This window comes from Salmo trutta, unplaced genomic scaffold (genome assembly GCF_901001165.1).
Source record: "Salmo trutta unplaced genomic scaffold, fSalTru1.1, whole genome shotgun sequence".
Lineage (NCBI taxonomy): Eukaryota > Metazoa > Chordata > Actinopteri > Salmoniformes > Salmonidae > Salmo > Salmo trutta.
The window spans coordinates 4,384-16,698 of record NW_021823365.1 but is presented as its reverse complement, the minus strand read 5'-3'; the positions used below and the strand labels follow the sequence as shown (position 1 = coordinate 16,698).

At 49.7% G+C, this 12,315-nt stretch overlaps 1 protein-coding gene across 1 annotated transcript in view; it reads left to right on the top strand.

Annotated features, from left to right (window-relative positions):
• LOC115190420 (neuroblastoma-amplified sequence) overlaps nt 1-10,768 on the top strand; it is a 39,211-nt gene extending 28,443 nt beyond the window's left edge. The window contains exon 12 of the mRNA XM_029748742.1: nt 10,486-10,768. Within this exon, the coding sequence (XP_029604602.1) occupies nt 10,486-10,753 (268 nt within the window). The 3' untranslated portion in view covers nt 10,754-10,768. The remainder of the gene's footprint in view (nt 1-10,485) is intronic.
• Nucleotides 10,769-12,315: the final 1,547 nt, after the last annotated feature.

The window sequence follows — 12,315 nt, the reverse complement described above, 5'->3', positions numbered from 1 at the left end:
TCCCTGGGTAATGAATCGTGTGGAGAGTTCCCCGGGTAATGAATCGTGTGGAGAGTGCCCCGGGTAATGAATCGTGTGGAGAGTTTCCCTGGTAATGAATCGTGTGGAGAGTTTCCCCGGGTAATGAATCGTGTGGAGAGTTCCCCGGGTAATGAATCGTGTGGAGAGTTCCCCGGGTAATGAATCGTGTGGAGAGTTCCCCGGGTAATGAATCGTGTGGTGAGTTCCCCGGGTAATGAATCGTGTGGAGAGTTCCCCGGGTAATGAATCGTGTGGAGAGTTTCCCGGGTAATGAATCGTGTGGAGAGTTTCCCTGGTAATGAATCGTGTGGAGAGTTCCCTGGGTAATGAATCGTGTGGAGAGTTTCCCGGGTAATGAATCGTGTGGAGAGTTTCCCCGGGTAATGAATCGTGTGGAGAGGCCCTGGGTAATGAATCGTGTGAAGGGTGCCCTGGGTAATGAATCGTGTGGAGAGTTCCCCGGGTAATGAATCGTGTGGAGAGTTCCCCGGGTAATGAATCGTGTGGAGAGTTCCCTGGGTAATGAATTGTGTGGAGAGTTCCCTGGGTAATGAATCGTGTGGAGAGTTCCCTGGGTAATGAATCGTGTGGAGAGTTCCCTGGGTAGTGAATCGTGTGGAGAGTTCCCTGGGTAGTGAATCGCGTGGAGAGTTCCCTGGGTAGTGAATCGCGTGGAGAGTTCCCTGGGTAATGAATCGTGTGGAGAGTTCCCTGGGTAATGAATCGTGTGGAGAGTTCCCTGGGTAATGAATCGTGTGAAGTGCCTGGGTAATGAATCGTGTGAAGTGCCTGGGTAATGAATCGTGTGAAGTGCCTGGGTAATGAATCGTGTGAAGTGCCTGGGTAATGAATCGTGTGAAGTGCCTGGGTAATGAATCGTGTGAAGTGCCTGGGTAATGAATCGTGTGAAGTGCCTGGGTAATGAATCGTGTGAAGTGCCTGGGTCCTCCTTGCTTTTTGATACCCCTTTTACCAAAGAGCACCTTCTGTCTACCAAAACCTACAAGTTATTCTCTGAGCTCTGTCCTAGACAAAGGACAGACACTTCAAAACCTTATTCCTTATGATATATTCCAAGGTACCTGTACCCCTAGCCCTTCCTGTACCCCTAGCCCTTCCTGTACCCCTAGCCCTTCCTGTACCCCTAGCCCTTCCTGTACCCCTAGCCCTTCCTGTACCCCTAGCCCTTCCTGTACCCCTAGCCCTCTCTACATTTACCCCTCTCTCTACCACTACATTTACCCCTCTCTACCTCTACATTTACCCCTCTCTCTACCACTCCATTTACCCCTCTCTCTACCTCTACATTTACCCCTCTCTACCACTCCATTTACCCCTCTCTCTACCTCTACATTTGCCCCTCTCTACCTCTACATTTACCCCTCTCTCTACCACTCCATTTACCCCTCTCTACCACTCCATTTACCCCTCTCTCTACCACTCCATTTACCCCTCTCTCTACCACTCCATTTACACCTCTCTACCTCTACATTTACCCCTCTCTCTACCTCTACATTTACCCCTCTCTACCACTCCATTTACCCCTCTCTACCACTCCATTTACCCCTCTCTACCACTCCATTTACCCCTCTCTCTACCACTACATTTACCCCTCTCTACCTCTACATTTACCCCTCTCTACCACTCCATTTACCCCTCTCTCTACCACTCCATTTACCCCTCTCTCTACCACTCCATTTACCCCTCTCTACCTCTACATTTACCCCTCTCTCTACCTCTACATTTACCCCTCTCTCTACCTCTACATTTACCCCTCTCTCTACCTCTACATTTACCCCTCTCTCTACCACTACATTTACCCCTCTCTCTACCTCTACATTTACCCCTCTCTACCACTCCATTTACCCCTCTCTCTACCACTCCATTTACCCCTCTCTCTACCACTCCATTTACCCCTCTCTCTACCACTCCATTTACACCTCTCTACCTCTACATTTACCCCTCTCTCTACCTCTACATTTACCCCTCTCTACCACTCCATTTACCCCTCTCTACCACTCCATTTACCCCTCTCTACCACTCCATTTACCCCTCTCTCTACCACTACATTTACCCCTCTCTACCTCTACATTTACCCCTCTCTCTACCACTCCATTTACCCCTCTCTACCACTCCATTTACCCCTCTCTCTACCACTCCATTACCCCTCCTACCTCTCCATTTACCCCTCCTCTACCTCTACATTTACCCCTCTCTCTACCTCTACATTTACCCCTCTCTCTACCTCTACATTTACCCCCTATCTCTACCACTACATTTACCCCTCTCTCTACCTCTACATTTACCCCTCTCTACCACTCCATTTACCCCTCTCTCTACCACTCCATTTACCCCTCTCTCTACCACTACATTTACCCCTCTCTACCTCTACATTTACCCCTCTCTCTACCACTCCATTTACCCCTCTCTCTACATTTACCCCTCTCTACCTCTACATTTACCCCTCTCTCTACCACTCCATTTACCCCTCTCTACCACTACATTTACCCCTCTCTCTACCACTCCATTTACCCCTCTCTACCACTACATTTACCCCTCTCTACCACTCCATTTACCCCTCTCTACCACTCCATTTACCCCTCTCTACCACTCCATTTACCCCTCTCTACCACTCCATTTACCCCTCTCTCTACCACTCCATTTACCCCTCTCTCTTCCTCTACATTTACCCCTCTCTCTACCACTCCATTTACCCCTCTCTCTACCTCTACATTTACCCCTCTCTCTACAACTCCATTTACCCCTCTCTACCTCTACATTTACCCCTCTCTCTACCTCTACATTTACCCCTCTCTCTACCACTCCATTTACCCCTCTCTCTACCTCTACATTTACCCCTCTCTACCTCTACATTTACCCCTCTCTACCACTCCATTTACCCCTCTCTCTACCACTCCATTTACCCCTCTCTACCACTCCATTTACCCCTCTCTACCACTCCATTTACCCCTCTCTACCACTCCATTTACCCCTCTCTACCACTCCATTTACCCCTCTCTCTACCACTCCATTTACCCCTCTCTCTACATTTACCCCTCTCTACCACTCCATTTACCCCTCTCTCTACCTCTACATTTACCCCTCTCTCTACCACTCCATTTACCCCTCTCTCTACCACTCCATTTACCCCTCTCTCTACCTCTACATTTACCCCTCTCTACCACTCCATTTACCCCTCTCTACCACTCAATTTACCCCTCTCTACCACTCCATTTACCCCTCTCTCTACCTCTACATTTACCCCTCTCTCTACACTCATTTACCCCTCTCTACCACTCCATTTACCCTCTCCCCACTCCATTTACCCCTCTCTCTACCACTCCATTTACCCCTCTCTCTACCTCTACATTTACCCCTCTCTCTACCACTCCATTTACCCCTCTCTCTACCACTCCATTTACCCCTCTCTACCACTCCATTTACCCCTCTCTACCACTCCATTTACCCCTCTCTACCACTCCATTTACCCCTCTCTACCACTCCATTTACCCCTCTCTACCACTCCATTTACCCTCTCTCTACCACTCCATTTACCCCTCTCTCTTCCTCTACATTTACCCCCTCTCTACCACTCCATTTACCCCTCTCTCTACCTCTACATTTACCCCTCTCTCTACAACTCCATTTACCCCTCTCTACCTCTACATTTACCCCTCTCTCTACCTCTACATTTACCCCTCTCTCTACCACTCCATTTACCCCTCTCTCTACCTCTACATTTACCCCTCTCTACCTCTACATTTACCCCTCTCTACCACTCCATTTACCCCTCTCTCTACCACTCCATTTACCCCTCTCTACCACTCCATTTACCCCTCTCTCTACCACTCCATTTACCCCTCTCTACCACTCCATTTACCCCTCTCTACCACTCCATTTACCCCTCTCTCTACCACTACATTTACCCCTCTCTCTACATTTACCCCTCTCTACCACTCCATTTACCCCTCTCTCTACCTCTACATTTACCCCTCTCTCTACCACTCCATTTACCCCTCTCTCTACCACTCCATTTACCCCTCTCTCTACCTCTACATTTACCCCTCTCTACCACTCCATTTACCCCTCTCTACCACTCCATTTACCCCTCTCTACCACTCCATTTACCCCTCTCTCTACCTCTCCATTTACCCCTCTCTCTACCACTCCATTTACCCCTCTGTCTACCTCTACATTTACCCCTCTCTACCACTCCATTTACCCCTCTCTACCTCTACATTTACCCCTCTCTACCTCTACATTTACCCCTCTCTACCACTCCATTTACCCCTCTCTCTACCACTCCATTTACCCCTCTGTCTACCTCTACATTTACCCCTCTCTACCACTCCATTTACCCCTCTCTACCTCTACATTTACCCCTCTCTCTACCACTCCATTTACCCCTCTCTCTACCACTCCATTTACCCCTCTCTCTACCACTCCATTTACCCCTCTCTCTACCTCTACATTTACCCCTCTCTCTACCACTCCATTTACCCCTCTCTACCACTCCATTTACCCCTCTCTACCACTCCATTTACCCCTCTCTACCACTCCATTTACCCCTCTCTACCACTCCATTTACCCCTCTCTCTACCTCTACATTTACCCCTCTCTCTACCACTCCATTTACCCCTCTCTACCACTCCATTTACCCCTCTCTACCACTCCATTTACCCCTCTCTACCTCTACATTTACCCCTCTCTCTACCACTCCATTTACCCCTCTCTACCACTCCATTTACCCCTCTCTACCACTCCATTTACCCCTCTCTCTACCACTCCATTTACCCCTCTCTACCACTCCATTTACCCCTCTCTACCACTCCATTTACCCCTCTCTCTACCACTCCATTTACCCCTCTCTCTACCTCTACATTTACCCCTCTCTCTACCACTCCATTTACCCCTCTCTCTACCTCTACATTTACCCCTCTCTCTACCACTCCATTTACCCCTCTCTCTACCTCTCCATTTACCCCTCTCTACCACTCCATTTACCCCTCTCTCTACCACTCCATTTACCCCTCTCTACCTCTACATTTACCCCTCTCTACCACTCCATTTACCCCTCTCTCTACCACTCCATTTACCCCTCTCTACCTCTACATTTACCCCTCTCTACCTCTACATTTACCCCTCTCTCTACCACTCCATTTACCCCTCTCTACCACTCCATTTACCCCTCTCTACCTCTACATTTACCCCTATCACTACCACTACCTGTTTGTGTTGTTCAGTCTCCCTGTGATACTGTAATATTTCCACAGAGACGAAGAACCAGCAACCAGATCAGATTGTAATAAGATGCAGATCTGATAGCTTGGAGACATGCAACAAGCACACACACACACGTTGTATTTTGGAAGCCAGTCTGCCTACATTAAACAGTGTCTGATGGGCCCTGGACAAAAGTAGTGCCCGGTATAGGGTACTAGGGATGTCGTGGTACTCTGGGCCTGTATCATAAAGTGTTTTCCCCAGTAGGAGTGCTGACCTAGGATGCATTTTAATGGACAAGGGGGACATAATGCTACATCAGCACTTCTCCTCTGACGTGCTTTATGCCCTTCTGGTGCGTTTCCATTCAGGATTTACCTCAGTGATTTTACCTAAAAAGGCTCAGACTACGCGGACTGGACTTCTGTTTCCATCTACGCGGACCGGCACCCGTGTCTCACTGGGTCATGTCTCCGGAGGTCTTATTCTCGCTTGGGGCCAAAGCCAGAACACTGGTATTTTTCAGCTGTCATTTACATAACAATGTAACTAACTGTGAACGTTAACGCCACCTTCTCACAGAGCGACTGTCTGGATGTTGCTTGTTGATTCTGCTCTTCACCAGTCATCACTGTCAGCCCCCAAGCTAACACCATTTCCCTAGTACAACATAAGGGTGTATACACTAGTGCAGCGTTGGTGTGGACGGGCTGCGATGGCGTTACGGTGGACGGGTGGCGCTGGCGTTATGGTGGACGGGCGGCGCTGGCGTTTAGCCGTGGACGGGCGGCGCTGGCGTTTAGCCGTGGACGGGCGGCGCTGGCGTTACCGTTACCGTGGACGGGCGGCGCTGGCGTTACCGTGGACGGGCGGCGCTGGCGTTACCGTTACCGTGGACGGGCGGCGCTGGCGTTACCGTTACCGTGGACGGGCGGCGCTGGCGTTACCGTGAACGGGCGGCGCTGGCGTTACCGTGGCGATGGCGTTTAGCCGTGGACGGGCGGCGCTGGCGTTACGGTGGACGGGCGGTGATGGCGTTTAGCCGTTACCGTGGACGGGCGGCGCTGGCGTTACCGTTACCGTGGACGGGCGGCGCTGGCGTTACCGTGGACGGGCGGCGCTGGCGTTACCGTGGACGGGCGGCGCTGGCGTTACCGTGGACGGGCGGCGCTGGCGTTACCGTGGACGGGCTGCGCTGGCGTTACCGCGGCGATGGCGTTAGCCGTGGACGGTGCTGTCCGGGTTGCGCCTCTGATCCTGTGTGGTTTGATTTTAGTGATGATGACGTGTTTTTTGGCGTTTAGCCGTGCACGGGCGGCGATGGCGTTTAGCCGTGGGCGATGGCGTTTAGCCGTGGACGGGCGGCGATGGCGTGTGGTTGATTTTATGCTTAGAATCAAATCGTTACTACAGTGATGATGACGTGTTTTTGAGTTAATCTCTCTGGTTAATTTGATTTCTATTCAGTGACTGGTCGTCGCGTGGGGTTGTTGATTTGTGTTCCTTACGTGGCCGTTACAGAGGTACTGAGTCTCTGGTCATGTGTAATTGACTACTTACAGTTAATGGGTTACTACTAAATGGTTACTACTCTATAGACCAGAGATCATGGAACTGTACTGTAGCTACATGTTGGAATTGTTTAAAGATTACAATACTAGGAAATGGTAATATCCTCTAACTCTGGAGTGAAGAAGACTACGCAGGAACATTCAGTCTGCAGCTGTTTAAATACGGAAACTCGACCGAGGAAGAGGGACAATTTCCTCTCAACCCTATAGATACCTTTTAAAGTATCTATTCTAGTAACCTCGACCATGGTACTTTGAAAAGATCCATTCTGAAGAACATTTCCCTATCCAACGACCATTGATACGTCTGGAAGATCTGTTCTAACAGACAAGAGACTTTCTGTCGAATTACTCCCTAGACGGACCGGCGATTTTCAACAGAGACAACAAAGGCATATAATCGTTAATATATTAACTCAGCAATAAAAGAAACATCCCTTTTTCAGGACTCTGTCTTTCAAAGATAATTCGTAAAAATCCAAATAACTTCACAGATCTTCATTGTAAAGGGTTTAAACACTGTTTCCCATGCTTGTTCAATGAACCATAAACAATTAGTGAACATGTACCTGTGGAACGGTCATTAAGACACTAACAGCTTACAGACGGTAGGCAATTAAGGTCACAGTTATGAAAACTTAGGACACTAAAGAGGCCTAAGGGTCTCTGATCATCTGCGTGAACATGCCTTAGGCATGCTGCAAGGAGGCATGAGGGCTGCAGATGTGGCCAGGGCAATAAATTGCAATGTTGGTTCTGTGAGACGCCTAAGACAAACGCTACAGGGAGACAGGACGGACAGCTGATCGTCCTCGCAGTGGCAGACCACGTGTAACAACACCTGCACAGGATCGGTACAGCTGAACATCACACCTGTGGGACAGGTACAGGTAGCGACACTACTAAAGACACTGTTGGTGGTACAGAAACAGTATGAAGCTGGAAGCTGTCTAAACCCGGTGTTTACTACGGTAATGACCAGGGTAATGACCAGGGTTTACTACGGTAATGACCAGGGTAATGACCAGGGTTTACTACGGTAATGACCAGGGTTTACTACGGTAATGACCAGGGTTTACTACGGTAATGACCAGGGTAATGACCAGGGTTTACTACGGTAATGACCAGGGTAATGACCAGGGTTTACTACGGTAATGACCAGGGATTACTACGGTAATGACCAGGGTTTACTACGGTAATGACCAGGGTAATGACCAGGGTTTACTACGGTAATGACCAGGGTAATGACCAGGGTTTACTACGGTAATGACCAGGGATTACTACGGTAATGACCAGGGTTTACTACGGTAATGACCAGGGTAATGACCAGGGTTTACTACGGTAATGACCAGGGTTTACTACGGTAATGACCAGGGTTTACTACGGTAATGACCAGGGTTTACTACGGTAATGACCAGGGTTTACTACGGTAATGACCAGGGTAATGACCAGGGTTTACTATGGTAATGACCAGGGTTTACTACGGTAATGGCCAGGGTTTACTACGGTAATGACCAGGGTTTACTACGGTAATGACCAGGGTTTACTACGGTAATGACCAGGGTTTACTACGGTAATGGCCAGGGTAATGACCAGGGTTTACTACGGTAATGACCAGGGTTTACTACGGTAATGACCAGGGTAATGACCAGGGTTTACTACGGGAATGACCAGGGTTTACTACGGTAATGACCAGGGTAATGACCAGGGTTTACTACGGTAATGACCAGGGTTTACTACGGTAATGACCAGGGTTTACTACGGTAATGACCAGGGTTTACTACGGTAATGACCAGGGTAATGACCAGGGTTTACTACGGTAATGACCAGGGTTTACTACGGTAATGGCCAGGGTTTACTACGGTAATGGCCAGGGTTTACTACGGTAATGGCCAGGGTTTACTACGGTAATGGCCAGGGTTTACTACGGTAATGGCCAGGGTTTACTACGGTAATGACCAGGGTTTACTACGGTAATGACCAGGGTAATGACCAGGGTTTACTACGGGAATGACCAGGGTTTACTACGGTAATGACCAGGGTAATGACCAGGGTTTACTACGGTAATGACCAGGGTTTACTACGGTAATGACCAGGGTTTACTACGGTAATGACCAGGGTTTACTACGGTAATGACCAGGGTAATGACCAGGGTTTACTACGGTAATGACCAGGGTTTGCTACGGTAATGGCCAGGGTTTACTACGGTAATGACCAGGGTTTACTACGGTAATGACCAGGGTTTACTACGGTAATGGCCAGGGTTTACTACGGTAATGACCAGGGTTTACTACGGTAATGACCAGGGTTTACTACGGTAATGACCAGGGTTTACTACGGTAATGACCAGGGTAATGACCAGGGTTTACTACGGTAATGACCAGGGTTTACTACGGTAATGGCCAGGGTTTACTACGGTAATGGCCAGGGTTTACTACGGTAATGGCCAGGGTTTACTACGGTAATGACCAGGGTTTACTACGGTAATGACCAGGGTAATGACCAGGGTTTACTACGGTAATGACCAGGGTGTTACTCGGTAAGGACAGGGTTACCCGGTAATGACAGGGTTTACTGACCAGGGTTTACTACGGTAATGGCCAGGGTTTACTACGGTAATGGCCAGGTTTTACTACGGTAATGACCAGGTTTACTACGGTAATTGACCAGGGTTTACTACGGTAATGACCAGGGTAATGACCAGGTTTACTACGGTAATGACCAGGGTTTACTACGGTAATGACCAGGGTTTACTGACCAGGGTTTACTACGGTAATGGCCAGGGTTTACTACGGTAATGACCAGGGTTTACTACGGTAATGACCAGGGTTTACTACGGTAATGGCCAGGGTTTACTACGGTAATGGCCAAGGTTTACTACGGTAATGGCCAGGGTTTACTACGGTAATGACCAGGGTTTACTACGGTAATGACCAGGGTTTACTACGGTAATGACCAGGGTAATGACCAGGGTTTACTATGGTAATGACCAGGGTAATGACCAGGGTTTACTACGGTAATGGCCAGGGTTTACTACGGTAATGGCCAGGGTTTACTACGGTAATGACCAGGGTTTACTACGGTAATGACCAGGGTTTACTACGGTAATGACCAGGGTAATGACCAGGGTTTACTACAGTAATGACCAGGGTAATGACCAGGGTTTACTACGGTAATGACCAGGGTTTACTACGGTAATGGCCAGGGTTTACTACGGGAATGGCCAGGTTTACTACACTAATGACCAGGGTTTACTACACTAATGACCAGGGTTTACTACGGTAATGGCCAGGGTTTACTACGGGAATGGCCAGGGTTTACTACACTAATGACCAGGGTTTACTACACTAATGACCAGGGTTTACTACGGTAAGGGCCAGGGTTTACTACGGTAATGGCCAGGGTTACTACGGTAATGACCAGGGTTTACTACGGTAATGACCAGGGTAATGGCCAGGGTTTACTACGGTAATGACCAGGGTTTACTACGGTAATGGCCAGGGTTTACTACGGTAATGGCCAGGGTTTACTACGGTAATGGCCAGGGTTTACTACGGTAATGACCAGGGTTTACTACGGTAATGACCAGGGTTTACTACGGTAATGGCTTACTACTGTGTTTTTAATGTAGTTTCTGCGGTCATGATGTGGTTGTTTTGTGGTCCTGCAGGTTGACCCTGGAGCAGAAGGAGTTGTGTCGAAGCAGACTGAAGCTGCTTTGTTACCTGGATCGCCTGGCCACCTACGAGGTAAGACCGCAAACTAGAGCACTTCTCTTGTTCAAAAAGTTGGCTTGTGAAATGGACCTGAGACTTACCTCCCTGGACCCAACCCGAATAAATATTGTTTGTGAAATATGGAGACCAGGTCCGAATGGACCCGAAGACAACCAGACCCGAGTGAGGGAAGCAACAGAAAATATATATATTCATGCATGAACCGATGGAGAGAGGAATGGGGCTGGTAGGAGGAGGAGCCTGCTGTGTGGGAGAGAGGAATGGGGCTGGTAGGAGGAGGAGCCTGCTGTATGGGAGAGAGGAATGGGGCTGGTAGGAGGAGGAGCCTGCTGTATGGGAGAGAGGAATGGGGCTGGTAGGAGGAGGAGCCTGCTGTATGGGAGAATTGAATGGGGCTGGTAGGAGGAGGGGCCTGCTGTATGGGAGAGAGGAATGGGGCTGGTAGGAGGAGGATGGGCCTGCTGTGTGGGAGAGAGGAATGGGGCTGGTAGGAGGAGGAGCCTGCTGTATGGGAGAGAGGAATGGGGCTGGTAGGAGGAGGAGCCTGCTGTGTGGGAGAGAGGAATGGGGCTGGTAGGAGGAGGGGCCTGCTGTGTGGGAGAGAGGAATGGGGCTGGTAGGAGGAGGAGCCTGCTGTATGGGAGAGAGGAATGGGGCTGGTAGGAGGAGGAGCCTGCTGTATGGGAGAGAGGAATGGGGCTGGTAGGAGGAGGAGCCTGCTGTATGGGAGAATTGAATGGGGCTGGTAGGAGGAGGGGCCTGCTGTATGGGAGAGAGGAATGGGGCTGGTAGGAGGAGGATGGGCCTGCTGTGTGGGAGAGAGGAATGGGGCTGGTAGGAGGAGGAGCCTGCTGTATGGGAGAGAGGAATGGGGCTGGTAGGAGGAGGAGCCTGCTCTATGGGAGAGAGGAATGGGGCTGGTAGGAGGAGGAGCCTGCTGTATGGGAGAGGGAGAGAGGAATGGGGCTGGTAGGAGGAGGGGCCTGCTGTGTGGGAGAGAGGAATGGGGCTGGTAGGAGGAGGAGCCTGCTGTGTGGGAGAGAGGAATGGGGCTGGTAGGAGGAGGAGCCTGCTGTGTGGGAGAGAGGAATGGGGCTGGTAGGAGGAGGAGGAGCCTGCTGTGTGGGAGAGAGGAATGGGGCTGGTAGGAGGAGGTGCCTGCTGTGTGGGAGAGAGGAATGGGGCTGGTAGGAGGAGGAGGAGCCTGCTGTGTGGGAGAGAGGAAGGGGGCTGGTAGGAGGAGGAGCCTGCTGTATGGGAGAGAGGAATGGGGCTGGTAGGAGGAGGAGGGGCCTGCTGTGTGGGAGAGAGGAATGGGGCTGGTAGGAGGAGGAGGGGCCTGCTGCCACACACACTATACGATACATTTATTAAACATTAGAATGAGTGTGAGTTTTTGTCACAATCCGGCTCGTGGGAAGTGACAAAGAGCTCTTATAGGACCAGGGCACAAATAATAACATAATAATAATCAATAATTTTGATCTTTATTTAACCATCTTACATATAAAAAAGTATTTGTTCATCAAAAATTGTGAGTAACTGATGAGAAGGGTGTGCTTGAAAGGATGCACATAACTCTGCAGTGTTGGGTTGTATTGGAGAGAGTCTCAGTCTTAAAATCATTTTCCACACACAGTCTGTGCCTGTATTTAGTGTTCATGCTAGTGAGGGCAGAGAATCCACTCCCACATAGGTACGTGGTTGCAAAGGGCATCAGTGTCTTAATAACAGCGCGATTTGACAAGCCAGGATACTCTGAG